The sequence below is a fragment of the Struthio camelus genome, chromosome 21, assembly GCF_040807025.1.
Source record: "Struthio camelus isolate bStrCam1 chromosome 21, bStrCam1.hap1, whole genome shotgun sequence".
NCBI lineage: Eukaryota > Metazoa > Chordata > Aves > Struthioniformes > Struthionidae > Struthio > Struthio camelus.
Genome location: NC_090962.1, coordinates 11535695 through 11563543, shown reverse-complemented (window position 1 = coordinate 11563543; position 27849 = coordinate 11535695). Strand labels below are relative to the sequence as shown.

Here is a 27849-nt window from a genome sequence, read left to right as displayed (position 1 = left end):
GGCAGGGCACAGGGCTATGCCTCCCTGCCCACACCCTACGCGACCTGCAGGGTGCATGTGCCCACAGTGGGGTCTGTGCACACACCGCAGGCTGTGTACATGCCTATGCCGCGCTGCATGTGCTGTTGATGTGCACATGACGTGCACATGTGGGCCATATATACATGCCATGTCCTGTAGATGCACGCTGTGGTGGGGAGGCACGCAGTGTGGTGTGTGTGCACGTTATTCCCTTCTGTCCCTAAAAATCACTCTGGCATCTCTCACAGGCTTCAGAGCAGCACCTGCCTTTTTATTCCCTGCAGAGGCTGGTCTCCCCTTCACACAGCAGCAGTTGCTACTGATTTCCCCTCCGGGACTGCAAGGGCCTCTTCTCGCTGGTGCTAGGGAGGCCAAAGGAGAGGTATTCAGTGTTAGGTGTAGGCACGTCCCCTTGGGTGTCAGGGTGCCTGGTTCACGGCCAAGCTCAAACATGCCCCGTCTCAGCGGTGGTGGTGCCAGTGACAGCCCCGGTGTCCCCAGGGCTGCTGGCCGGGGAAGGCAGGGCAACGCAGGCAGGAAGAGCCCCAGACCTGCTCAGACATAAGCACCAGAGCAGCTGCTCCTCGCTGTGAGCCTTGCAGGGGTTTTGCTCTGCCCTGTTCTTCGGCTCCTGCCACCAGGCTTTAGCCACCTCTAGCCGACGGTGGCTCTGCCTTGCTGGCAGGGACTTGTGGCTGCAGCGGCAGGGACAAGGTCGCTCTCAGCCCTGCTGAGACCCTTTGTGCCCAGCCCAGCCCAGCCCTGCACCCCCACAGTCCCATCTGCACCCCCAGTCCTCAACTCAGGCCAAGCCCAAAGCAGTCGCTTGGGGCTCTGGAGGGGAACTCGCAGTCAAGGGCTAATGCAGGGCATTCCCTGGCCAGGAGAAATCAGAGGATGTCCTATGCAGCCCCATGGCTCTGGGCCGGGATCTTTGACCCGCTCCTGGATCCCCGGCGTTAAGCTGCGCCTGTCCACGCTGGGGCTGTGCACACTTACTGCTGGAGGGAGAGCTGCGCCGGTTTACGCTTTGGCTCCTTTCCCCATGCCTTCCAGTGGAGCTCGGTGTCTCCTCTGTTGCACAAGGGAGAAAAGTGTGTGTAGTAGCTTGAGGTGCCACTGAAGGAAGTATTCCTCCCTGCACAGCATGCAAGGCACCCAGGCACTCTGCAGCCTTTCTCAGCATACTCAGTCCTCGCCTGCTCTTCCCGAGCACGGGAACCAGAAAGGCTTCATCCTTCAGCCACTGAAGCCCAGGAAGATGGCATTACCTCTCATGTCGGGGGGTGGGCAGTGTGCCCTGAGGCATCGGTTAAAAATGAGCAGAGCTCGTGTCCCACCTCAAAGGGCAGGCACCCTGGGCGGGGGTGTCCTGGAGCTCGAGGCAGGCGTCAGGACCATGTGCCCGCAGCACAGCAGATTGCTCTTTGGGTCCCGTAGTTTTCACTGACAAAGTCTCCCATCATGGGAATGAGCAGCTGAGCTGCAAAGACAAGTCACCTGCCCCACGCCTGGGAGGCAGGTCTGCTGCTCTGCACACTCGGCCCTTTCTTGCCTCTCCAGCTCTTCCCACCATGCTGCCTGGAGGCGTCGTTCCTCCTGCTGCATGCAGAGGAGGCAGACTTTCTGGAGGGCAGAGACAGGCCCAGCAGGCAGCAGGAATTGCAGCCGCTGGCAGTTTTCCTGCCCCTTGCCCTCAGCCTTGCTCACAGCAATAGCCTGGGCCTAATGCCAGCCCTGAAAAGCCCTCCTGCTATGACCAAGGCCCTAGAAAGCACCAGTCTCTTTTCTCTCCCGGGAAAGCCTAACTTTTCCCCTTTCCAGGGGCAGCAGCCCGGAGACAGTGGTGTGAGGAGGGACTCAAGAGTAACTTGTGTCTTCTGCAGCAAGATCCACAAGAAGCCACGGAATGTGCAGGTCAACACCTAGCAAGGGCTTTTGGGGGAAGCTGTATCCACAGGGCGCCACGTTTCCACAGTGCCCTAGGACACAGTGGTGACATGGGGCCAGATCACGTACCTGCCCTGTGGTGCGATACCCTTTGCAAACAGGGCTTTCCGCTTTGTGGCTGCCTGGCTGAGCTGTTTTGCTCTTATCTTTTTTCGAGGCTCTCCCCTGAGTTGCTGGTAGCACCCTAAGAATACAGAGCAGGCAGAGTCTGTAGCAGCACAGCATGAGTGTGCTCTGCCCCCTGTGCTCTCAAGCTGGGCAGAAGGTGGTTCTGCAGCAGCAGGTGGTTCTGCAGCAGATGTGGATGTGTTTGACAAGTTGCATTAGCATCCCCAGAACAAGAGATGCCCTGAGCTTTGGCACATCTCACTGCCACAAAGAGCAGAGCACACCACTGCCTCAGCCCCATTCTCCACACGCCTCACCTCTCGGGGGGCTGCATGCCCAGGCCTTGCTGAGCCACACTGGCGTCCATTCTGAGCCCAGGTAACTTCACGGGCGAAAGCCTCCTTCGAGCAAGGAGGCGCTTCTCAGCACGACTCCCTGAAGGTGTGACATGAGACAGCTCTTCACAAGAGCCTCTTTGTGGCAGCTCAGGCAAGAAGCACTTGCAGGGCTGCTCCGTCCTGGTAGGAAACAGTCTGTGGCAGTAATTCTGATTCCCTCGGAGTCCCGTTTCCCCGCAAGACTCACATCCTTTCGGACAGTGCTGGAAGGAAAGAGCACATTGGCTTTCCCAAGCAGCAAGCAGCGCCACAGGAGGGGCACTTTCCTATCCCAAGCATCACAGAGTAACTTTGCCTTTAATTCCCTGGCAATAAGGACATAGAGGTGACCCGCAAGCCTGTCTCAGGACTCATCCATTACTGTACCTCCTTTCTCACTCTCCTTTGACATGCCTCCTTTGAGCTGTTGTTGCTGGAGAGCCTTGAAGGGGGCCTCAGTGGCCAAGTGTGCTCGTGCAAGTTCACATCTGGAAACAAGAACACCACCAAAAAAGAAGATGACACGAGCGTCTCAAAAAGCCTTGCCGCCCACTTGCCCTCCAGCAAGACAGTGCCCACCCGTGGGACACACGTGAAGAGCGTTTCGGAGCTAATGCAGGCAATGTACTCAATGCAAACATCGAAATGGCAGAAAGACCAGAGCACAGCACTGCCCCAGCCCCATTCTCCACACGCCTCACCTCTCGGGGGGCTGCACGCCCAGGCCTTGCGGACCAATACTGGTGTCTTCTTGCAATCCAGGTAACTTCATGGGCGAAAGCCTCCTTCGAGCAAGGAGGCGCTTCTCAGCAGGACTCCCTGCAGGTGTGACATGAGACAGCTCTTCACAAGAGCCTCTTTGAGGCAGCTCAGGCAAGAAGCACTTGCAGGGCTGCTCCGTCCTGGTAGGGAACTGTCTGGGGCAGTAGTCCCGATTCCCTCGGAGTCCCGTTTCCCCGCTGCACTTTCTGTCAGCGCTGGAAGGAAAGAGCCCTTGGCACTACAGGCGAGGGAATGGAGTGCAGTGGGGCAGTGTCCTTCAGCAGATCAGCTGCAACTTGGAGCACCAGGCTGCCCTGAGGTCTCCTTCCATTACAAGCCCCTGAAGGGTAACGGCTGCCACCAAACAGAGCCACAGGAGGGGCCGTTTCCTATCCCAGGCCTCACTTTGTGACTGTGCCTTTAATTCCCTGGCAGTAAGGACATAGAGGTGACCCGCAAGCCTGTCTCAGGACTCATCCATTACTTTACCTCCTTTCTCACTCTCCTTCGGCATGCCTCCTATGAGCTGTTGTTCCTGGAGAGCCTTGAAGGAGGCCTCAGTGGCCAAGTGTGCTCGTGCAAGCTCAGATCTGGAAACAAAAACATCACAAAAAAAAAAAAGAAGATGACACGAGCGTCTCAAAAAACCTTGCTGCCCACTTGCCCTCCAGCAAGACAGTGCCCACCCGTGGAACACACGTGAAGGGCCTTTGAGAGCAATGTGTCCAACGGAAATGTCTCACTGCCACAAGGACAAGAGCGCATCGCTGCCCCAGCCCCATTCTCCACACGCCTCACCTCTCGGGGCGCTGCATGCCCAGGCCTTGCTGAGCCACGGTGGCGTCCATTCTGAGCCCAGGTAACTTCACGGGCGAAAGCCTCCTTCGAGCAAGGAGGCACTTCTCAGCAGGACTCCCTGCAGGTGTGACATGAGACAGCTCTTCAGAAGAGCCTCTTTGAGGCAGCTCAGGCAAGAAGCACTTGCAGGGCTGCTCCGTCCTGGTAGGGAACTGTCTGGGGCAGTAGTCCTGATTCCCTCGGAGTCCCGTTTCCCCGCTGCACTTTCTGTCAGTGCTGGAAGGAAAGAGCCCTTGGCACTACAGGTGAGGGAATGGAGTGCAGTGGGGCAGTGTCCTTCAGCAGATCAGCTGCAGCTTGGAGCACCAGGCTGCCATTACGAGCCCCTGAAGGGTAACGGCTGCCACCAAACAGAGCCACAGGAGGGGCCGTTTCCTGTCCCAGGCTTCACTTTGTGACTTTGCCTTTAATTCCCTGGCAGTAAGGATGCAGGAGGAACCTGCAAGTCTGTGCCAGGAATCCTCCACTACTTTACCTTCTTGCTTTCTCTCTCTAGCCAGGTCTTCTCCCAGCTTGTCCTCTGTAGCCGACTGCAGATTTCCTCTCATGCTGGATAAGAGGGGGCTAAAATCTTCCCTGGGAAGAAGATGAACAAGAACATGGAGCTGACAACAAAGTCACACAAGGACCTGCTGTACACTTGCTGTCCAGCCAGAAAACACCAGCCTTTGGGAGAGGCGTTAAGAGCCCTTCAGAGCTAATGCAGACAGCGTGTGCAACGGAAACCTCTGCCTCCCACAAGGACGGGACCCTCCCGTTGCCCTCCTCCACTTCCCCAAGAGCCTCACTTGTCAAGAGGCTTCTTTCTGCTGCCCTGCTGCCCTTTTCCTTCCTTGGCCCCTTTGGCCTGGCCCGCAGAACGCCTCTTTCGACGGTGGTGAGGCTGCTGCGGAGCACTCCCTGTAACTGTGCACCAAGAAACCTCGTCAGAACAGCATGCTTGGGAGCGCTCCGGCAAGAGGGTGTGCAGACCTGCTCGGTCCTGCCTTGGGAGCTGCACGGTCCTTTACCTTCTCTCTGCTTGGATCCCTCGGGGCCAGGCTCTTTGGCTTTTCCCCCAGGCCCTGGCTTAATCTCAAACCTAGAAACAAGAAGACCCCAGCTGCGAGAAAGAACTCCACGTTGCCCTTGCCGCTTGCGCGGAGCATGCAGGCTCAGAGAGCGATGAGAGTCCCTGCACGGTCTCTACATTTCCAGAGCAGAAGGTGCAGATGCTTCAACACCGTGGAGGCCCATTTCAGGCAAGCACATGACACAGCCAAGAGCTCCTGCCTCGATGGGCCGAGCAGTTGCCAGGGGCTGGTCCCAGTGCTTTGCTCGCCTTCCCAGGAGCAAGGGTATGCTAACACAAGTCCTCCTGGCTGCCACTTCTGACGCTCTCTCCTCTCGCCTCCACAGAGCCCACAGAGAGTAGAGTACTCTCCTTTGCTCCAGTGTGCCCAGATCCATCCATGTGTGAATTCACATCTTGCCCTCCAGCTCGCTGGCACACCCTCCCAGATTCACGCTGTAGTGCTTGTAAAGAGGCCGCTCTGTACCCTCGGGTCATCAGGGGATGTGCTGCTCAGCAGTGCGCAGGACACTGTGCCAGGACCGAGCTCTGCAGAGCCCTGCTAGACACAGCCTCCCACTGGGCCAAGAAGTCCCTCCTCTTCCTCTCCGCCTTGCTCCCAGAAGGTGGCCTTTAGGACACCTTTCCTTCCCTGGAGTCTCCCAACAGACAGGGCAATGCCCCACACGGGACCTGCATAGGTCAGGTCTTGGACCCACCACTGCAGAGAGGCTGTGGCCACGCCCAGGACAACACACAGCCAAAAGCAGACACAGTCTTGACTTCACAGCTTTTGGCCATGTCTTGCCAAAGACAGGGAATGAGGAGGTGAAGCTTGATGAGAAAGGATGCCGACATTCCTCTCTCGGTCCAGTCTATGCTGCGAGTGTAAAACCCCAGCACTCTTCCGCGTTGATCCAGGGGAGGCCTCTCCGAGGCCAAAAGAAGAAAGAGCAAGCAAGGAGTTGGCTGGGAGCCCTTCTGTTGGACCAGCTAGTCTTGAACGAGCTCACGAGCGGGTAAGCTCTGGCAATGCAGCACCACCAAGCAGGAGCTGAGAAGCTGCTCACTTGCTCAGCCACGGGCTACACAAGCAAACATACTCACGTTGGCAGCACACGGATCCCCCCAGGACGCACAGGAAACGCAGCAGCGTCTTTGCCTGATAACACCCAATATTGTGTGCTTGGGTTCTGCAAAAAGGACAGAGACACGGGAGGTGAGGCCAAGGAAGGGATCGCATTACTCACAAAGGCCACAAAGCTTTCTGAGGGTGAGAGAGGCTGCCTCTGCCTCAGGGAAACTCTGCCCCAGGGATGTCTTTCACAAACAGGAGCCCTGCATTGCAATGGAGAGAAGCTGCGCAGCTGTGCAGGAAACTAGCCTCTTTCCCCAGGCCTTTGGGAACAGGATGCTAGGCTGCAAAGAGCTTGGGCTTCACCGCAGACAGCTCTTCCCAGCTTCTGCTACGCTGCCGAGAGCACCAAAGGCAAAGAGCAAGGAGCTCTACAGGGAGCTTGCATTGCTCTAGGTCACCTCTCTCCCAAGTGCTCCGCAGCAGGTCGAGAGACATCACCTTGAGAGTCCTCTGAGAGGAGCTTGGAAGGACTCTCGGGAGGCCGGGAGACAAATCTCAACTTACAGAGAGGAGACATTTCAATACAATTCCAGGGCCATCCACGGCAAGGAGAAACTCCTTGGAATATCTCATTGTGAGGCTCTTGTTTCGGCTCATCAGAAGACCGATGCCCTTGAAAACAAGGTCGTAATCCTCTCCGAGTCCCGCGCCCCAGCTGAACAGCACCACAATGTCATTCACGCACTCCTTCACTAGCTTCTCGGGAAGGGCCGTCGCTGATGACAGCAGAGCATAGTCCAGGGGGACAATTTCAAGATCGTCTAGGAAACAGCAAAAGAGGAAGCCAGTTGGGTAGGGAGCAGCTGAAATAGAGCTGGGGACAAGGGGAGACGTGGCCAGCTCCCATGGCCACGGGGAGGCTGCTGGGCCCACGCTGCATGCGTAGAAGACTGCACAGCAGCCCTCAGGGTTAGTCTGGCCACCGCCAGCCCGTCCCCGCGGAGCTGACCGTCAGATGTGCCAGCTTTGGCTGACCCCGCTCACAACCCCTGCACACTCCAACGCAAGGCCTCTGTGGCACACAGCCATCAACCAAGTCTAACTACAGCCACAGCCATGGCAGCAGGGAGCAGAAGGCCCAGGGAAATCGGGCCAGGGAGGGGCTTTGCACACACTCTTGCTCCCAGCTCGGGTGCAAGGCGCCTTACAGCTGACTTACACCCCCTTGGAACTGGCAGGAGGCTGTGAGAGCCAGCAGCAACACTGGCATTTGCCTGCACAAGCTCTGGTGCAGTCTGCAGGGGCAGCACTGCTTTCCTCTCAGCTGGGGTAGAAACAACCGCTCCAAAACATTTCCGTCAGACTGCAGTCATCCAACATGGCCTAAGAGTGACTGGTATGGAGGCAGCTCCAAAGCAGGACAGGGGCAGACAGTCTACGTGCATGCAGTGCTAGTAAACAAAAGAATACCCCAACGCCCTCTCGAGAGGTCACTACGTGGTGGGCAACAGTTGGGCTGGGACAAGGTGAAGTTGCTCTCAGGCCCTTTGGGAGGAATTTGCGATGCCTCTCCGTCAGTTCTGCATTGCGTTCAGCTCCCACCCCAGACATGTCCCAAGGGGAAGCAACGGCTTTGCTCTGCCGCCTTACCAGGAATGTCTCTGTTGACATAGCTGAGCCCATGAGTCTGTGCAACTCTCGGAGACAGGTGAAAGCGCGGGATAATCACCTCCCTGTTCACCTCACTGCAGTGCTTCCTCAGGACATAGAAAATGCCAAGCACATCGAGGGCCACGCCCTGGCACCCGGCGAGAAAAAAGGAACAAAGTGCTTTCAGGTGGGCAAATGGACTGAGGAGTCAGCAGGGCCAGAAGATGGTGCCTTGTTCCTCAGGAGATGGTGCCTTGTTCCTCTGGAGGAACAAGGGGGCTGGAGGGGCACTTGCAAAGCTTTGGAGAAGACGCCTTTGGGAGAAGGCCAGATTTTGTCCCCTCCCTCCTCTGCACCCTCTCAATGGTATGCAAAGTAAAAGCTGAACAAACGTTCCTGAGGGAAGAGACCTTCTCGGCTACGTAAGGGCCAAGGGGTGGCCTGCAGTGGAGTCAGCCCTGCGGAGCACCCAGGCTTTGTGCTTGGTCTTTCCTTTGCAGCAGTGAGGACTGCAAATGCCCCAGAAAGGGGTGAAGCCTCTCTTCTCCCACAGCTGCCCTGGACCCTTTGGACCAGTGGACAAAGGAGCTGCTCTGTCACACCCTTGTGCACTTTGGGGACCTTCTCTCTTCTTCCCAAGGAGGGGACGCACAGCGCCACTGTGCATGGGGCCCAGGGCTGAGATGAGCAGGATGACAACCCACCTTGTTCAGCACAATCTGCTGTAGCATGTACTCCGACACGCTCTCCCAGATTCTCACGACCTCTGAAAAGCAAGGGAAACACACATCAGGCTCTGAGCCAGCCAGCTCACCACGTTCGGCACGTACCCAGCCAGGACAGTGACAGATGCAGGTGTAATCACGCATGCAGCAGAATAAGCACACGCAGGACGGGCTGCAGAGGCCAGGTCTTGGCTGCCTCTGGCCGCAGAGCGAGCACAGGAGAGGGCTGGAGCTCAAAGAGAGACAGCGGAAGGGTTTTGGACAAGGCCATGCCACCATCTCACATCTGCAGGGGGAGGGTGTGCCCCAGCTCCAAGCAGTGGCTGGACTCCCAGAAGAGAAGCCAGGCAGAAAGTGAAAGGGAAGCGGCTGATTTCCAGCGCGGGCGTTTCAGGCGGTCTCCCAAGCCCCAAGAGAGGTGCACAACCCCTCCGCCTTCTTCGGACAGGAGTCCCCTTGCCTCCCGCTTTCAGGTGCTGGTCTCCAAGGGCAGCCCCTCTCTCTGGGGAAAGGTGGCCATGGATTTCCCCATGGCCAGAGGACAGTGCTGTGCTCCACAGCAGCCTTGGGCACCAAGAGCATCCCCAGGGGTCTCCCCACAGGGCCCAGCTCCCCCGTATTCGGTGCCTGCTTCCACAGGCTGCTCACGGCCACCTGAGCACCTCCAGCTCCTTGGCCCAGCCACGACTGTGGGTGGCCAGTGACCCTCAGTGGCCGGGACTCCTGCCTGGGGAACCAGGAGGGCAGGGGCAGAGCCAGGCCCTGCACCCAGGAGTCCTGGGGGCCACTTCGATCCCTGATCCGCACGGGGCACTCAGGCAGGCACCCATGGCAGCCACCAGCCCTCCCCACACAACGCTGGTTTGGGAGTTGGTGTCCTACACGATCGCGCTCCTGGAAGAGCCCCTAAGGCCTCACCATCAAGGCTGAGTAGCCTGAGCGCTGGCAGCTTCACAAACGGGAACCGCATGGTTGTGCCTGTAGTTCCCGCCTGGAAACTTCTCCTCCACTCTCCTCCTCCGCTGCCTCCTCCTCCTCCTCCGCACTCCAGCGCAGTGCGGGGAGGGCTGGGCACACCCTGGGCAGAGGGGAGGTGTCACTGTGAGGCGGGATGTGCCACAGTGACCTCAGACCGTGTCACAGAGCGTGTCACAGAGGGGCTGCAGGGATCCCACCCCCAGACCTTGCTGGTGTGGGATCCCTAAAGCAGTGAGGGCAGCTGCCCTGGGTGGTTTAGGGTGCTGCCCCCACCCCACCACCCCCTGCCCCAGGGAGCTCTTTGCTAAGCCAGCAAGGATCAGCACCAGCATCGGCCTTCAAGTCCTCCCTCACAGGCGTCACATGGGGCATCTGAATGCTTGCGGGTTGCAAACATAGACATGGGTTCAAGGGGGTCCAACAAACGGGTACCGCGATGGTTCAGACACAGCTTCATGGCCCAGCTCCTATAACTGCAAAGTGCTGCAAATAAGGACAGTGTGTCAGGGGGGAAAAAAAAATCATCATTCTCGGCTTTCCTTGCTTCTCTCACACCTTCCCTGAGCATCTGCTACAGGTCACTACTGAAGACTGGCTCAGGGGCACCGTCACTTGCACAAGGACGCAAGTGCCCCAAAGGGTAGAGGTCAGAGGTGGGACCTACAACAGAGAAACTCTATTTACCACGAGCCCGGGCCTACTTTGGATCCCAAAAGCCCAGGCAGCACAGGTTGCCTTCCGGCCAGGCAAATGCCACTTGAAGAGGAGATAACTTAAAAAAAACAAATTCTGTGTCTATTTGTCTACATGACTAAGAGTTCCAGCTTGTCCTTTGATGGACAGCAGGAGAGAGAACAACCGGGAACAATGTCCTTCCTCTACACGCACACACATACACGCACACACACACACACAGAGACACTTCTTTTCTCTCACTGCACACCACCCTCCTCACCCAAGAAGCTGCGCAGGAAAGAAGGAGGCATTCCGGAGAAATGCTCTAACATGCAGAATCTCAGGACTGAGCTGGCAGCAACTGCAGGATGGTTCACAGCAGCAGCATGGCCACTCCTGCCACTTTGGGACCATCAGCCACTCTGTCCCCTCATCCAGGTCATTGATGAGTAAGTTAAACAGCATTGGAGCCAGTGTTGGGGTGCACCGCTAGTCACTGGCCTCCAGCTAAGACGCTGTGCTACTGATGACAACCTTCTGAGCTTGGCTGCTCAGCCAGTTTTCAGGCCACCTCACTGTCTGCTCAGCTAGCCTGTACTTCATCAGCTTGCTTGTGAGGATGTTAGGAGAGCCAGTGTCAAAAGCTTCCTTTTGCTGCTACTCACAATCTTATCTTTTGCAGCTACACAGTCCCATTCACAGGCTGGCTATGCTGCATACCCAGGCGTGGCATTGTCTGCTGGTGCTCTGCTAATAGCGGTCACTCTTCAGCATAGGGGGAATGGCCATCCTCAGCAAGGGAAACCGGGCTTCTCTTGTTTGGAGATGAAGACCCCTTTAAATTGGATCCATTCTTTCCTCAGGAACGTGGTTTCCTCATACCTTTCTCTTGTTTGACTTTCAGCCACAGCAACTGGTCTGAAAAAGGAGATTATACTCTTCCCGCCCTCATTCCCACCCCAATAGCTGCTGGAGGGACAGCACCGCAGGGCACAAGCAAGCCCAGGCCGTCCCTGGAGAGCATCAATGACAACCTCCTGATACAAGTTGAGAAAGGAGCCCCTGGGGAGAGCGGCTCTGCTTGACCTTGCACTTACCAACAGTGAAGGGCTCGTTGGGGATGGGAAGGTCAAGGGCAACCTTGGCTGCAGTGGCCATGAGATGGTGGATGGGGTTCAGGATACTGAGAGGAGGGAGCAGGGCAAAAAAGCAGGATCACAACCCTGCACTTGAGGAGAGCAGACTTGGGCCTCTCCAGGGACCTGCCTGGAAGAATCCCGTGGTGTGACTGCAAGGTGGGAAAGGGAGGGTCGGATACTGGCGTAGAGAGACTGTCAAGGTTCACGAGGGGTTAAGCAGCATAGATTTAAGAAAGAATTTACCCTCGAATCCCATGGTGTGACTGCAAGGTGGGAAAGGGAGGGTCGGATACTGGCGTAGAGAGACAGTCAAGGTTCACGAGGGGTTAAGCAGCACAGATTTAAGAAAGAATTTACCCTCCAAACTGCGTGGGGAGCCCTGGGAACTGTGGACAAGGTGCGTACCTGCCTTTCACTCATTACCTTAATTAACAGCTGAGGAGTACAAGCAGCTACGTTGTACTACATCTATAGAGTACATTATAACATATAGGCTCACAAAACTAGTCAGCCCAGAAGACCAGGAGTACAATGCGCTCTCCCCATAGTGCAAAATTTGACAGCCGTGATGACAGTCACTGCCAGGGGTTGTCCCACGCTGATTCTTTGCACTTTCCGTCGTGCAGTACTTGGAGTAGGCTCATTAGCTTGTAGACGTTGGGTTTGATGCAATGATTTCCCCTCCCGACTGTCCGGGTTTAGTCAGATCAGGCACCCACACAGCACACCCTGTAGACCCCAAACCACCTGGCTGCTGGGTGGGCTGCAAGGAATCTCCTTCCGGGATTGTGAGGACCCCTATCCGCTCATACATCCGTTGGGCTATTTGGTCTCCCTGTGTACATCACAGGGCTTAGGAACCAGTGTAATGGATCGCAACCTTCACCACCTCAAGCTAATTCAAGGCAATGACCCCCTGCAATGATATCCACCCCCCTGGACAGCTACACTATTGCAGGGCACCAAGCAACCATACTACCCTTCATGTATGGCGACCGCCATCCCCATGCTCACAAGGTGACAGCTGTCTGGTTCCTGGGTTATTTCTTTGCGTGGCAATCACAGAGCCAACCCTGAACTCCCGGGCATGGCTTGCATGGGGTGGTAGGCTTGGGGGGCGCAGCCGGTGCACTCTAAGCACCTGTGGCCCCCTTGGCACATTTGAGCATATCGGGTAGAGCCATGGGGTGGGCGGTCCCTGAGGCAGGCAGCTGCCTGACAAATGTTTTTACTCCAACCCCTGAGGGTACCAGGAGGGGACAGTTGGCACAGTTGCTCTCTGAGCAGTCTGTTCATTTGCCCCTTGCGGGTGGTGGGGTATCACACAGAATCACAGAATCGTTTAGGTTGGAAGGGACCTCTGGAAATCATCTAGTCCAACCTCCCTGCTCAAGCAGGGTCCTCTAAAGCATATTGCCCAGGATCACATCCAGACGGGTTTTGAATATCTCCAGGGAAGGAGACTCCACTACCTCTCTGGGCAACCTGTTCCAATGCTCTGTCACCCTCACAGTCAAGAAATTTTTTCTCAGGTTCAGATGGAACTGCCTGTGGTTCAGTTTCTGCCCATTGCCTCTTGTCCTGTTGCTGGGCACCATGGAGAAGAGACTGGCCTCATCCTCTTGACACTATGGGATATGTGATAGGTCCAGGCTAGTCCTTGCTCTCCAGCCCAATTTTGAATGCCGTTCCCTGTTAAAGGAGTGCCCCGATCCCTTTGGATTTCCACCAGCAGCCACGTAACCCAATCACATCTTCTAACACTTTAATGGTGTGAGGCTGGGTAGCTGCAGAGCAAGAGTGGGTGTACAAGAGACCAGAGCAGGTTTCTCCAGTGGTCAGGACATATCTATGCTGCTGGCTTTCCAAGAAGGGTCCAATATAATCAACTTGCCACACCTCCCCAGGCTTTTGTCCTCTGCGGATAAACCCCTTTTGGGTCCGCAACTGCTGTGGAGCTAAGCGGGTGCAATGCTGCCTGGCCCCATTTGTGCCACTGGCAGATCCCCCTCCGTGCACACTGCTGGCCGGGCAGTGGGTGCCGCTGGTCCCCACCGCCCTCTCCAGGCTGCCTGCTGTGCTCCCCCACCCTCGAGGGCTGTGCATGCTGCTCTGGCTGAAGCTGCAGCTACCACTCGAGCAGCTTTGTCCACCTCTGCTCGCTGTCCACCTCCCACCATGGTATGCCGGCTTGCAGCAGGTCTCGGAACATAGTGCCGCAACTCGCCCTTTCTCTGTTTCATGTTTACCTGCCTCTTTCCTGATTCCCCATCTCTGCTCACAGAGGACACCGCTGCTAGCAGAGACAGCGGCACTGCCACTTCCCCCACGGTCACCGCCCCCCATCCCTCGCCCCCCAAAACAGGGAGCACCATCGCTTCAAAAGGTTGTTTCACAGCACCTGACTTTGGACCTAAGGTTTTGCTCATGGGGATCCAATCCAGTCAACTCGGCGGAATAAATGCCAGACAACATTCCGAACTGTCACAGCTAGTTTATGCCTGCTGCAATAGTAGTCCACTTGGTGAGCCAGCCATCAATGCCTGTGGCAGTCGGCCAAGTTAAACGTACTGCACCCAGCACCCAGTCCATTAGGGAGGGGGAAACGCTTCAGTTTTGCTGCTGCGGGGTATGGAGGGTGTTGCACAGCCTAGGATCCTGGGGCAGAGCCCCCAGCCTATCAAGCTCCTCTCTAGTAAAGTAAAAGGCATCTGCCCCATCACCCCACAACCTTAACAGGCACTCAAAGAACCCTTCACAGGGCTGCTACCTGTAGCACCCTGCATATCCTGCACCTCTCATGCTTTACAATTGCAAACAGTTGTGGGCCCTTGCCAGTTGGCTGCATTTGCTCCGGTAAGCTGCTGCTCTGCCACCAGCCGGGCAGCTACCTTCCTCTCAGGCTCTGTGTCTGACTCTGAACTGTGGGCCTTGTCAGGGTCCCACATATTGCCACCCCAGGTTTCTGGATCCCCATCTGCTTTTTGCACCAGTGCCCACACCACCAGGGGACAGACATCTCGCCGCCCCCTCTGTCACCACCAGCGATGTGCAATGCAGGCAGCCACAAGCAGCACATTGGTGCTCGAGCTTCTCAGCTCGATCCATGGTTGCAGTAGGCACATGGGTGCTCCAGCTTCTCAGCTTGAGCCGCGGTTGCATTTGCAACCTCTGGGGTCAGCTGGTGAGCGTCCTTAGCGGCTTCAGGAGCACTTTCCAACGGCCCAAGTCGCTGGACACAGCAGTATCCTGCCGACTACACCAAAGGTGTCCGCAAGGCGAGAAAGGGAGGGTCGGATACCAGCGCAGACAAACACTCAAGGGTCATGAGGGGTTAAACAGGATAGATTTAATAAAGGATTTGCACTCCAAACTGCACAGGGAGCCCTGGGGACCACACGGAGGGGTTGCTCATGGGACGTTGCTGGATGTACGGCTCGGACACCCAGGCGGGACTCACCTCGTACCCAAAGGCCCCCTCTTATCGACTACAACTATTTCCTTATCTCAGCTGTGCTAACTTTGAGGAGCTACCGGCCGGGAAGCAGCTAGACATTGTTGACAAAATGGAACACGCACGTCTGGCCTTGACAGGAATTCGGTCAGCGCGCAGAGAGCACGCTCTGGCACTGCTCTCACCTACTCTGTCAGTCCCCTGACTCATCGCCACATCTTCCACAGGGGTTCTTGCTCCCCATGCTAAATGCAAATCTATTCCGATACAAATATATTGGCATTCGGCATGGTCTGGTGTAGCAGAAGGTAAAACTCCGGAGGGCAACAAATGGCCTTCTCCTCCAGGTCAGCTTTTAGCACAACATAAGTCTCCATCGAGCTGTCTTCAGTCACAACTTGCCAGCAGCAGCCTGCCAGCAGAGAGCAAGTACAGTTCCGTCTTCTCAACAGCACACTCAGGGATAACTACAGTTTCACTACCTGGCTATGGTAACAAGACTCGCTCTTCTACAGACGCGCACCTTTCTCCAGCTTTAGGAAAGCACTCACCATCCATGAGACTCTTGTTCTGTCCTTCTTTGTCAAACCCTTGGCGAGTGAGAAGTAGCTCAGTCACACAGCAAGAGCCATTTCCTCTTCCTCATTCAGAAACAAGCGGGGAAACCTTGGACTTTCTACAGCAGCCACAGCCAAGAAACACAGAGGGACAGAAGGCAGAAGCAAGGAAATATGAACCTAGGCTTAGACACCTCCACCTCCAACAGCAGTGCACACCTCAGTGAGAGGATTACGCTCTGGCTTTACCATCTAGGTTTAGGCAAGGGCCTGGCAGAAAGCAGTAAGGACACTGGTGTCGAGGAATATTGGAAACACACTGAAAAAACAGGCTCTAACCTGTAGAGCACTTGAAAACGCTCTCCATGCAGGGCTCTGCTCACCTCCTTTTCCTTCCTCTAGCAGGGACAGTGCCCATTCCTGGCCACCCACTTACCTTCCTCCTTAGCAAATGCAGGACAAAAGGAAGCTACCAAGAAAGCGCTACAACTCTACCTATCACAGAAGCACAGAACCACAGACTGGTTGAGGCTGGAAGGGCCCCCTGGAGATCATCTAGTCCAAACCCCCTGCTCAAGCAGGGGCACCTAGAGCACATTGCCCAGGACTGCGTCCAGGCGGCTTCTGAATCTCTCCAGGGAAGGAGACTCCAGAACCTCTCTGGGCAACCTGTGCCAGTGCTCAGTCACCCTCCCAGTCAAGAAGATTTTCCTCCTGTTCAGACAGAACCCCCTGCATTTCCGTTTGTGCATTTCAGGTCTCATCCTATCGCTGCACACCGCGGAGAAGAGTCTGGCCCCATCCTCTTGACACCTTCCCTTCCGATACTTATGCCCACTGCTCCCTGATCCCTGCTCAGTCTTCTCTTCTCCAGGCTGCAGAGGCCCAGCTCCCTCAGCCTTTCCTCATAGCAGAGACACGCCAGTCCCTTCATCAACTGCTGGACTCGCTTCAGGAGCTCCATGTCTCTCTTCTGCTGGGGAGAAGCTGAGGCCTCACCAGGGCTGAGGAGAGGGGGAGGATTACCTCCCTCGACCTGCTGGCAACACTCTGCCTAATGCGAACCAGGACAGCATTGGCCTTCCTGCCCACAAGGGCACAGTGCTGGCTAGTGCTCAACTTGTTCTCCACCGAGACTCCCCCAGGCCCTTCTCCGCAGAGCTACCTTCCAGCAGGTCAGCCCCCAGCCTCTACTGGACCATGGGGTGTTTCCTCCCTAGCTGCAGGACCCTGCACTTGCCGTTCTTGCATTTCATGAGGTTCCTCTCCACCCATCTCTCCAGCATGTCCAGGTCCCTCTGAATGGCAGCACAGCCTTCTGCTGTGTCAGCCACTCCTCCCAGTTTAGTATCATCAGCCAACTTGCTGAGGGTGCACTCTGTCCCTACATCCAAGTCACTGATGTGCAAGTTAAACAATACTGGGCGCAGCATTGACCCCTGGGGGACACCACTAGCTACAGGCCTCCAACTTGACTCTGCGCCATTGATGACAGCCCTCTGAGCTTTGCCATGCAGCCAGCTCTCAGTCCACCTCACCAGCCACTCATCCGTTCCACACGTCCTGAGCTTACCTAGGAGGATGTTGTGGGAGACAGCGTCAAAAGCCTTGCTGAAGTCCAGCTGGACAACATCCACTGCTCTGCCCTCAGCTAGCCAGCCAGTTGTCCCATCAGAGAAGGCTGTCAGGTTGGTTAAGCATCATTTCCCTTTGGTGAATGCCTGCTGAATACACATGTAAACCCAGGCCCTGTTCTTTTCACAGCCCTCTTTTCTCCCCTTTCCCAGAGAGGACAGCTTGTTCAGGCCCATGACTTCAAGCTGGACAACAAGAAGTCCACTATTCACATGTTCCTCCAAACGACTGAATGCTGTGCTACCGCAGCACAGCACAACAGCTGCTAACACCCATCTCCCTTCCCCATCAGTTTCCCCAGCCAGGCCCAGAGCCCTCCCTCTTTCCAAGAGGGGAGAACAGCACTGCGCAGAAGCGGCACAGAAAGCAGCTGCTCTCTTCCTTGCACGCTGCACCTGCTGCCCTGACTCTGACTAGCCAATGGGGTTCTCATGGCTCCAGGCCTTTCTGCACCCGCCCTGCTGCAACACTGCCTGAAAGCACCACTCGGGCTCACCTGAGGGCTCTCAGACAGCCCCTGCCCCCTGCCACAGCCCAGGCTTCGGTGCCCAATCCCCTTCCAGAGAGTCACACAAGCCCCCCAGCAGAGCTGGGCCCAGCAGCAGCTGCTCCCAGGCAGGAGGTTGTCTACAGTGGCCGGGGGAACCACACAGGCATGGCACGCACAGGCCCTGGTCTTTCACAACTGCTACGTCAGGCCATAGCAATAAATGCGAGGGAAGGACCAAAGAGGGCAAAAGCACACCTGCCACAAGTCTCTGCACTCCAATGCACACAGCCTGGAAACAAGCTGGAGGAACTCAGGCTCTGCCTGTGGTCACGCAGCAGCAGCATCCTTGGCGAACGTGGGCTGGCGTGAGACCGCTCACCCAGCTGCAGTGCTGCACCAGATGGCTACAAACTCGGCAGCAAAGACAGCCAGGGAGGGCCTGCCTTTCCTCCTCCGGAAAACTCCTGCTGCTCCTGAAAAGCTGCTCCTGACAACAACTGGTGTTTTAACAGCTCCAAGGGTTTCCTGCAGAACAGGCAGCGTCCGACAGGGGAGGTTCCTGAAGAGGCTGAGCAGTCATGAAGGGAAGGAAAGTCTTGTGCTGCCCGGAACCATTCCCAAGAAGCTGGTGGGAAGGGGAAGTCAGAAGAAAGAGTGGTGGGAAAACGCCCTGCAGGAAGGAGGGCCACCTCCCAGGTGGCCTGGGCGTGCAGCCAGCAGGTCGAGGGCAGTGGGGCTGCCCCTCTGCTGGGCACTGAGGAGACCGTGCCAGCAGGGCTTGGTCCCAGCAGGGGCTCCCCAGCGCTCCAGCACACGCAGGGACACCCGGGAGCGACTCTGGCAGAGGGGGCCCAGGCCGCGAAGGGGCTGGAGCACACAGCCCCCGCGGGGAGGCCAAGACCACCTCCCTGGCGCAAGAGCAGCTCTTCCCACAAGTAAGCTCGAGGGCCCACGCAAAGGAGGCCAAGGAGAACAGCCTGCAGCCCCATGGTCCCCTGCCCACGGGGGCACCCTCCAGCCCCCACCATCCCCCTGCGGGGCACAGCCAGGTAGGGCCCCCACAACTGGGGAGCGGGTCAGGTGTGCCGTCACCACGGCCTCCCCGTGTCAACAGTGACCTCAGCGCCACTGTCCCAGAGCTGTCAAGAGGCCGGTGGTGGGACACGACCCGGGATCGCGCTCTCCACTCCTGCCTGCCATGAGCCAGCCGGAGCGACTGTGGGCCAGGAGGAAGGCGGCGCTGCGCATCAAGAGGAAGGTGGGTGCCACCGTCTGGGACCGCCGCGCCGCCCTCCTCCAGAGTGCCCCAGCCGCCTCGGAGCCCGTGGAGGAGGAGGAGGAGCCCATGGAGGTGGACCCCGCAGAGGGGCAGCTCGCCCTGTGCCTCGTGGACCTGCCCCAGGGTCCAAAGAGGAGGAGGAGGTGCTAGCCCGGCAGGAGGCACCCCGCTGACCACCAGCTGCGGCACAGCCCCCCCAGCAACACCAGGCTGCTGCCAGCACCCAGCCACGGGGAGCTGAGCCCACCAGCCGGGGCACGCCGAGGATCACCGGGCCACCCGTCGCCTCCTGGACTGCCCTGGACTGCTGCGCACCAACATCTGCCCGGCAGAGACAGGGCCCACCGCGGGGACACATCCCTCCCACGACTCCCCTCCACCTCCACTGCGGGACAGAGACAGCGCCCGGGAACAGCTCCCACCACCCTGCCACAGCTCTGTTTAGGCTACAGGTTAGGTTATAGGATAGATTTTTTTAGGAGTAGGAATATTATAGTATTTAGCATTAGGGTTACTCTAGGAGCATTAAGGTTCTTAGTAGTAAGATTTCTTAGTGTAGGGTTGGTTAGCCTATTCTTAGTGTGCAGTTGTTGACAGTTAGTTACAGTTAGGTAGAGGATTCTTAGTTCATAGTGAATATTCTATGTGTAGGGCACAGTTCTTCTCATTATTATCATTAGGTAGAGTTATTACTTCTGTTCCTAGTAGCATAATAGTTATTAGTTATAGGTATCATTGTTAGTTATTCTTCTGAATTCTTCCTTCTTGTTGTTATTCTTAGTTCTTCTTCCTTCTTGTAGGGTAGTTCACGGTATAGGGTAGCATTAGGCTAGGTAGCTTCGCGTTGGTTACAGTAGTCTTAGTGTGTAGTTAGTCACAGTTCCAGTAGTCTTAGGGCAGTTACAGGAGCCTTAGTTCACAGTTAGTTCAGTCCTCCTCAGGGTAGAGGTAGTGTCTTTGGAGCCACAGCGAGAGAGGAACGCACAAGAAGGGAGGGACTAACCTGGGCTAGACCTTCACAAAGGCCATGCTCCCAAAAGGTCCTGCAGCACCGAGGCGGCAGCACTGCCACCAAGCACCATCATGCGCACACATGCATGGGGTCCCAGGGCAACTGGGCTCAGTCAGCTGGGCTACGAGGCAAGGCAAGAGTGTGTCTGTGCACAGCTGCTTGTCGGACTGGGCCCCCACAATCAGACTCTTTCCCACTACGGAAAAGCAGCAGGACTCTGGCATCTCTTGCACGACACGACATGACATGAGGGACTTTCACCAAACACGTGTCTTAATGCCAGTGTCTCCAGGTGCAGGAGAATGCCCCATGCAAAGTGACTGCGGCCACGAGCGTGTGGGGCATCTCTGCCTTCCTAAGAAAACCTTGGCAGGAGCCTGGACAAAGCACTAACAACAGCAACTTGACTTCGTGTCTCTCCTCAACGCTTGCATCTCCTGAACTGCTCGCAGTGTCCCCTCACCGGTGGTTGATTTTGCATTTCCTGCATCTCTACAGCAATCCTGGAATCTTTCTGCAGTGCACACTCAGAGGGGTGCACCTGAGAACCTGTAAAGTGGACACCTCAGAGAGATTTGGCATTGAAAAAAATTAAGGAGGCATTAAGGAAAGCGCTGGCTCTAGGGCTCCCTGATTATAAAAAACCTTCCCAGCTGTACATTCAGGAACAAGGGGTTGCCAGGGGAGTGCTGACTCCAATGCTACGTCCCCAACCCAAACCAGCCACATATTAGTTAGTACATGTGGATGCCATCCTTTTGGGGACTCCTGGACGTATCCGTGCGGTGGCTGCTGCAGCAATCATTGTTGAGACATGTCCAACCATGCTTCTGGGACACCCTCTGACAGCACACGTCCCACACAAAGTGGAAATGTTATTGAAGAATTTTGTGTCTCACGTTCCAGCTCCACAGCGAGCACATAAATATGAACTACTTCTCTTAATGATGGACAATGTGACTATACAACATTGTAATACATTGAATCCAGCTACCCTGCTTCCCTTGCCCAGCAACGGAGAAAAACATTACCGTGAATGCACTAGGGTATTAAAGTATGCTAACATACTAAAGTATGCTTTTGGAGTTTGCTATGCAGTAGGGGCACTATGGAAAGAGCGAGGGTTCTTAACCTCCGGCGGAAAGAACATCGCAAAGGGCCCACAAGTCCGCAAACTGCTGGATGCTATTCAAGATCCTAAACACAATGCTATTCCTCATTGCCCTGCACATCGCCAAGGTAGGCCCACCGTAGAAAAAGGGAAGAATTCTGCTGATTCAGCTGCCCAAGCAGCTGCCTTGCAATGGGATGTTTTGTTATGCCCCACTGCGATGGATGGACCAGACGTGTCCCAGCTATCCCACATACATGACAAAGAATGTACCAAGGAAGAAAAGGAGAGGTGGGAACAGCTTGGAGGGGGACGAGGCGAAACTGGAATTTGGACAATCGGAGGTAAGCCTGTATTGCCTAGGAAAGATCTGCTACCTGTGGCACCATGGCTCCATGAAAAAGGACATGGCGGAATTGAAGGTGTTGCGGCACAAATAAAAAGACTCCTGGGCAGCTCCAGAGAGATATGCAGCTTCAAAGTAAATAGTATCCAGCTGTGATCAATGTCACAATGAATAGGACAGCAAAAACAAAATGAGCAAAGGTGTGTGCAGAAACTAACCTAACCCAAAATGGCCACAGGTTTTAAGTTTAGTGCTATGGGACATTAGAAACACACCTCGGAAAAGCGTTGGTCTTACCCCAGCAGAAATACTATTTGGTAGACGTTTGGCTGTCCCAGGGACTTATTTACCTGTATCAGAAGAAGTGGTGGATGGGGATGACCATGTAACGAGGAATGTAATGTACCTTCAGAACGCAATTAACCATTTACAGAAATGAGCTGCTCTGGCACAGCCTGTATCTCTAGACTTACAAGTCCATACCTATGTACCAGGAGATTTGGTACTGATAAAAAGGTACATCCGAAAGCATACATGGGAACCAAAGTGGGAAGGAGCGTACACTGTACTTGTGTCTTCCTATTCTGCAGTTAAAATTGCTGAGCGGCAATCCGGGGCTCCTCATTCGCATGCTAAAACACACAATCCACCAGAATGCTTATCGGAAGAGTCTTCTTCATTAGAGGATGTTGTTTGGAAGCGATGGAAGGACGGAGAGCAATTCGCTGGGAGGCTCTCACCACAGATCCTTAGGTACGGCAACAGGCTGCTACCAAGAATGCCACACGTACTGCATGGGTAACTATGGTAGCCTCGACAAGGGGTCGCAGAGAGAAGCACATCTTTTGCTGTTTTGCTGATAAAACGGTTACTTTGGAAAGAGAAGAAGAAATGGGCCGTTGTTGTAGTAAGACCTGTCATGCTGAACAATGTTGTACAGAGGTTCCTGTGAACGCTCATGCGAGTCTTGATGACATTTCTATGGACGGTCGCATTGTGTGTCAGGTAAAACATGACTTAGCTACTCCTACGATCACTAGTAGCATTACTCCCACTACTCAACCTCCCACCCCTAAACTAAAACTTTGGACATATCTAATAGGACCGTACGTGATGAAGAAAGGAGGTCAACAAACCGTGCTGCTTAATCCAACTTGGTCCTTCAAACAAGTAGAACTCAGCTTGCAAGTAAACATCACAGGGCTCAAGCCCCAACGTGTGCCTTTCTTGCAAAACGTATACGTTGCATGGGAGACATGGTTAAACAGCAGGGAACAAAACCTAAGAAAACGACACATCACGGGCCTGATGGGGACTGGCCTAGGTGTATTAAATGGTATCGATGCAGAAGTGCTGATGAATAAATTGGGCGCACCCACAACAGATTTGTTTAAGCTGCAACATCCGTTGCCATCGTCGTTGACCGCAGCAGGGAAAGTACAATGGCTGATACCAGACCTGTTACCTCGGAGGGAGGAGATTAATGAGCAAGACCACCGATTAACAATAGACACGTTAGGGGTACTTCAAGGAAACACCTCACTTGCCCTTAGCTGCATTCAAGCCCAACTTTGGCTACAAACAATAGCTGCCTCAGGAATAAGGGAAGGGGAGAATGGTATGCTTCCAGCAGAAATCCAAACATTAATATGGGAAAAGAGTGCCGTATCGGAACGGAAATATCAAGCTGGGTGGCAAATGCCTAAGTTTACATTCAGTAAGGAGCAAAAAGTGATAACTGCTTTTGTCCTCACTATTCAACAAGCATGGGGTAATGTTAGATCACAATAAGAGTTTAAATTTGCGCGTGTGTAACTTCACAATGCTAAAGGCACGTGGCTGCAATTATCCAAGCCCAGTAACAACTCCTCAGTTACTCCAGGAAAATTATTCATTGAGTCATGAATTGTGAGATCACCAGTACCTACTGGAACGAATCTCCATCTAGTGAAGGAAGTACTACACCATGACCAATGCGGACAATGCTCCACAAGGTCAAAGAAACAGGGAAAAGCACACTGATGACCGTAGAGCATGACAGAACAACAAATTCAAATGAGACTTGAAAGAGTCAAAAAAGACGCGGCACGTCAATGGTGGGAAACTTTGTTTGGGTGGTCTCCCACCGCTTCTGCCTTCCATAATCGTTTGCTGCATCCTGTAGTGATTCTGCTCTGTCTAGGCATCGTGTGCTTTGCACTCACCTTGGCATTGTATATCAAATTTCGGAGGCGGGCTGCTCGCCTTGGAAAATGGATAGATTACGAAGAGGAACAGCCAGAAAAACAAATGGGGGGTTTGTAAGAAAACCACTGTCATTTCCATTGGCATAACCTTGATTCAACTTAGCATCAGTGCTTGGAGCAGTGAAGCCTGCAGGCCTAAGCTTGAACTTTAACCAAACCTGTGGCATACTGCTGACAGAACAACTGCAGAACCAGCTCAAATCAGCCCTCAAAGACACAGCACACAATGGACAGAGGTCTCGGTTAACCTCCGGATAAGATAAGGCGCTGTGAAGCAGGAACAGCAGCAACTGTCCTGGGATGTAGACACGAACCAATCAAAAGGATAGAGACCACCCACTCAGGAAAGAAGCCTGGAAGAGACTGTCACTGGCAGGCGGGGAAATAAGACTGTAAGGAGTATAATCACCCCCACATTTCTTTGTTCTCGGTCCTCTTTGGAGGCACCCAGCTCGAGCTGAAATAAACCATTGTATAAGAGTCTGATTCAGACTTAGTGGTGAATGCCTGGGGACCTTTGTAACAATATAAAGCACATTAATCCCTGTGGACATGGTTTTCTGGAAAGCTTGGGACATGCAGCTTACTTCACAACATATAATGTTTGTTGTCATCATTTTACTGTGTGTGGAGGGAACAGGTGTGTGCTCATGTGCTAATCTTGTCCTGCAGTACACAACAACTGTCACAACTCAGACACGCTGAGGCTGCATCACACACCTCTCCCATCCCAATGTATCCTGCATATGAATCCTGGAAAAATGGTTTGGGCAAAACTGAGCTCTACATATTTCAAATCACAAAGGTTTCCGACAGTGTCAAAGGGTGGACAATGTCACAGCCTGCAGGCAAGACGGGGCCTCCTGGAGAGCACAGCCCCCATGCCAGCAGCATGCGCTGGTGCCTACCTCCAGTTGGCAACCCCCTGGGGTGTCCCCGGCCTGAGGCACCTCACTGCAGAGCCGTGGGGGAACATAGTGATGCAAAATGGGATGACACCGCAGAAACTCTCACCACTTCCGGGGAACAGTGGGGAAATTAGGGATCAAAAAGTAGAAAAGGGAGTTGTAGGGAGTGGAAGTTGTTGGATAAAACACAGCTGGGGAGGGGTTTAAGCTGCTGCTTTCGGGGGGAACAACAGGGAGAATTATGAAAGGTTAATGCCACCCTATATGGTAAAGACCCTGCTCCGGACTGCCCCCTGGACACCAGTTGGTGAGAAGGGGATGCCCACACTGCCATTCCTCCGTGACTGACAAGGCATCGAGACATCGGGAGCCCCAAGACAGCAACTTAGTTTTGAGCCCAAGGTGAGTGAAGGATAACAGTTTAGTGCTTGGCCAAAGCAAAGCAGCCTGTAAGATTGCCATGTAGGAGCAAGCAATAAACACTTATAAGGGGGCAGCCGTGCTGCACCGGGAGTCCTTGCTCTTTACAGGCCCCCTTAAGTTAGTAAACATCTGACAGAATCCTGGGCATGAGGCCATCCCTGGTGCAACGCCACATGGCCGTGCCCACCTCCCCACCTCTCCGGTGCCGATAATGCGAGGGAGGGCAGGAGTCAGCATGGCTGGCACACACACATCCTGCCCATCCTTCTGTGTGTGCTACTGCTCACTGTGGTGCTGGGGACTGGCCATGCCATCCCTATGCCCTGAATGTGGCCCCACAGAGCTCCCACACAGCACCGAGCGCACTGAGGGGGCACATGCTGTCCTCAGGCTACTGGGGAGCACCAAAAGGCACCCCGAGTGGCCTGAGCACATGGAAAAGCACATGGGGGGAGCTGGGATGCACCAGGAAGGACACAGAGAGCCTTGGGGCCCACCAAAAGGAAGACAGGAAGTCAGGCAAACAGTGGGCCTTGGAATGCCTGCAATGTCACTGTGAGGGCAACAGCCACTAGCTTTGCCTTCGCATTCGCTGCCAGGCCCCACAGCGCACACACGCTCCCATGCCCTCCCTCACCACTTGCGCTCCCAGCTGCAGGCAGCTCCTCTCCGGGGCCCAACTCGGGCACCCATGCTCCCCGCAATACACTCACCTTGCCAGCCCTATCTGCCCCAGCCTTCCAGGTAAACGGGAGGAAAAAAAGGACTAGGGGGGTAGGCAGGCATGGGAACAACTTTCCCAGGCAGGTTGCACTGTCTCCATCCTTGGGCAAGCCCAGCCGGACGTGGCCCCCGAGCCACCTGCTTCACTTCATCTCCTCTGCACAGCGGGTGGATCGGAGAGTTGGAGACACCCAATTTGCAGATGCTCAGGGTGACCCAGGGCCCACAGCTGCGTGCCATCGCTGCCAGGCTCTCGGCAGGCGGGCACACAGGACTCAGCAGGAGAAGCCCAATGGGGGCACTTTCCTGGGCGCTTGGAGGATGAAGATTGTCTGCACCCCCTGGTAGCGCACCTGGGGGCTGCTGTCATTCTCCAAGCTCTGGAGGACTGAAAGATACGTTCCTATGAGGGCAACACACTTCTGGCATCTCTACACTGGATCAGCACATTGCCACAGTACCTTTTAGGCAGGCCTTCTCAGCGAATTCTTCTTCCGATTGCTCATCTTTATGCACAAACCTGGAAACAAAAAGGTGACACTGGCTTCAGTAAGCGGCAACAAAGGCCCTTGCAACAGCCAGCAGGAAGGTGCTCACAGAGCCACTGCAGAAAGCATGACTGACTCCTGCCTTCAGAAATACCAAACCCTTCAAGGCTGAAAAAACAGAACCCACACTCAGATGCTTTGGAGACTTGGGGGCACATAAAAGGGTCAGCACACAACTTGGAAAAGAGACCTCACATACTTGGGCAAGGGGTATTTTTCAATACACACTGCACGAGAACACCACTGCGCTGCAGCAAGTTATACCTTAGCCTCGACCCAGGCGACCTTCCTTAGCGGGTGGAGCTCCTCACGGCTGACCTGGAGTTGGACAACACAGGGGGAACTGCACGTGACCACACTGGAGTCAGGCAATCAGAACTCCGTGCTGAGCAGCTGACTCACTGCAACAGGCCTCCCGGCATCCCAGGCTCCTTAAGGAAGGCAAAGAAACCGCAGCGCCTCTCACCATCACAGCAGCTCCTTCTTGGCTGAAGCTGGCCTAACAAAGTACAAACAACACCCGTTTCCCTCACTCTGCAGCATTAGTCGCCAGGCTTCACTAGACCCTTCTTTCCTTAGCCCTTTCCAAGCCACGTGACCGACAACCCCCACTCCTTGCTCAACGGAGCTAGCAAGCTGCCTCATGTGACCTCTCTTGTACGCAGGCTAACCTTGGCCACCGCACGCGTGTCTCTGTGCGCTCCTGAGGACGCACACAAGACGCTCAGGTCCCCCACAGCTACGGCAACACTGGGCATCAGCACAAGCTTACTCAGGTGCTCCTTCCATGGTAGGACAGGCAAAGAGGCAGTGCCCACGGAGCTCTACGCACCAGCTCACCAGACACACAGGTATTACAGGCTGCTCGGGCTGCCCTGCGTTGACACCTCCTTAAAACTACACAGACATTGAAGCTGCCTGTCGAGACATCCCTTCTCCTCCACCAAGGAGTATCTGCATTGTCACCAAAGAGACCCCTTTTCACAGGGCACACCTGCAACACACTCTCTGGCTATCCCACACTCACTGGGCCCTTAAGAAAACACTCTCCTCCTACACCTACGTCCCCAAGCTCCGGCCCTGCCCTTTTCACAGCCCTCTCCTCTCCCCTTTCCCAGACAGGACAGCTTCTTCAGGCCCACAACTTCAAGCTGCACAAGAAGCAGGGCACTCCTCACACAGCACAGCCATCCAAACAACTGAGCGCTGCACTTCTGCACCACTGCCTGAAAGCACCACTCGGGCTCACCGGGCGCCTCACAGACAGCCCCTGCCCCCCGCCACAGCCCAGGGTTTACTTCCAAAACTCCTCCCAGCGACCCAGAGGGCCCAGGGCCACCAGCGGGCACCACGCAGTGCCCGAGCCGCGACACCGGGGCGAGGCTGCGCGGCAGCCCCGGCAGCAGCGCCCCCGCCCCGCGCCGGGGGCGCCGCCAGGCAGCGGGGCGGGGGCAGGCGGCGGGACGGCTCGGCAGCCGCCACGCGGGTCGGCGTCGGCGGAGGGGGCCGAGGGACGGCGGGGGGGAACCGGGCCCAGCCAGGCCCAGCCGGGCGGCAGCCATTGCCACACCTGCTCCCCCGCCCGCCTGCGCCGGAAGTGACGCCTCCCGCCCCACGGCCCTTCCCCCCAGCCCCACCGCGCTCCCCCATCGGCTCCCGCCGCGCGCGGCCTGACCGGGCTGCACACGCCGCCTGGCCGGCGCCGGCGCCGGGGCAGCCGCGGGCCGCACGCTCCGGCCCCGCCT

At 55.6% G+C, this 27849-nt stretch overlaps 2 protein-coding genes across 2 annotated transcripts in view; one reads left to right on the top strand and one right to left on the bottom strand.

The window, feature by feature from the left end:
• LOC138061812 (coiled-coil domain-containing protein 81-like) overlaps nucleotides 1–27849 on the top strand; it is a 96095-nt gene that overhangs the window by 14646 nt on the left and 53600 nt on the right. The window lies entirely within an intron of this gene.
• On the bottom strand, nucleotides 267–27849 carry LOC138061811 (coiled-coil domain-containing protein 81-like). The gene is made up of 18 exons (XM_068915831.1): nucleotides 27780–27849; nucleotides 26369–26603; nucleotides 26018–26076; nucleotides 8560–8621; nucleotides 7856–8003; nucleotides 6770–7026; nucleotides 6235–6320; nucleotides 5087–5157; nucleotides 4865–4982; nucleotides 4552–4652; nucleotides 4017–4134; nucleotides 3708–3808; nucleotides 3158–3275; nucleotides 2844–2944; nucleotides 2397–2514; nucleotides 2041–2155; nucleotides 1021–1095; nucleotides 267–383 (listed from the first exon to the last, which is right to left on the bottom strand). Exons 4-17 carry the CDS (start codon nucleotides 8584–8586, stop codon nucleotides 1045–1047), a joined length of 1530 nt encoding a protein of 509 aa, XP_068771932.1. The 5' UTR covers nucleotides 8587–8621; nucleotides 26018–26076; nucleotides 26369–26603; nucleotides 27780–27849; the 3' UTR covers nucleotides 267–383; nucleotides 1021–1044.

Excerpts from the sequence above, each read along its gene's own strand:
- LOC138061811 (XM_068915831.1), bottom strand. The coding sequence starts at position 8,586 with ATGCTACAGCAGATTGTGCTGAACAAG. Across the intron at positions 7,027-7,855 it reads TGTCAACAGAGACATTCCTG|ACGATCTTGAAATTGTCCCC; the intron begins GTAAGGCGGCAG and ends GCTGTTTCCTAG. Across the intron at positions 4,135-4,551 it reads TAGAGAGAGAAAGCAAGAAG|GGAGTCCTGCTGAGAAGTGC; the intron begins GTAAAGTAGTGG and ends TCACACCTGCAG.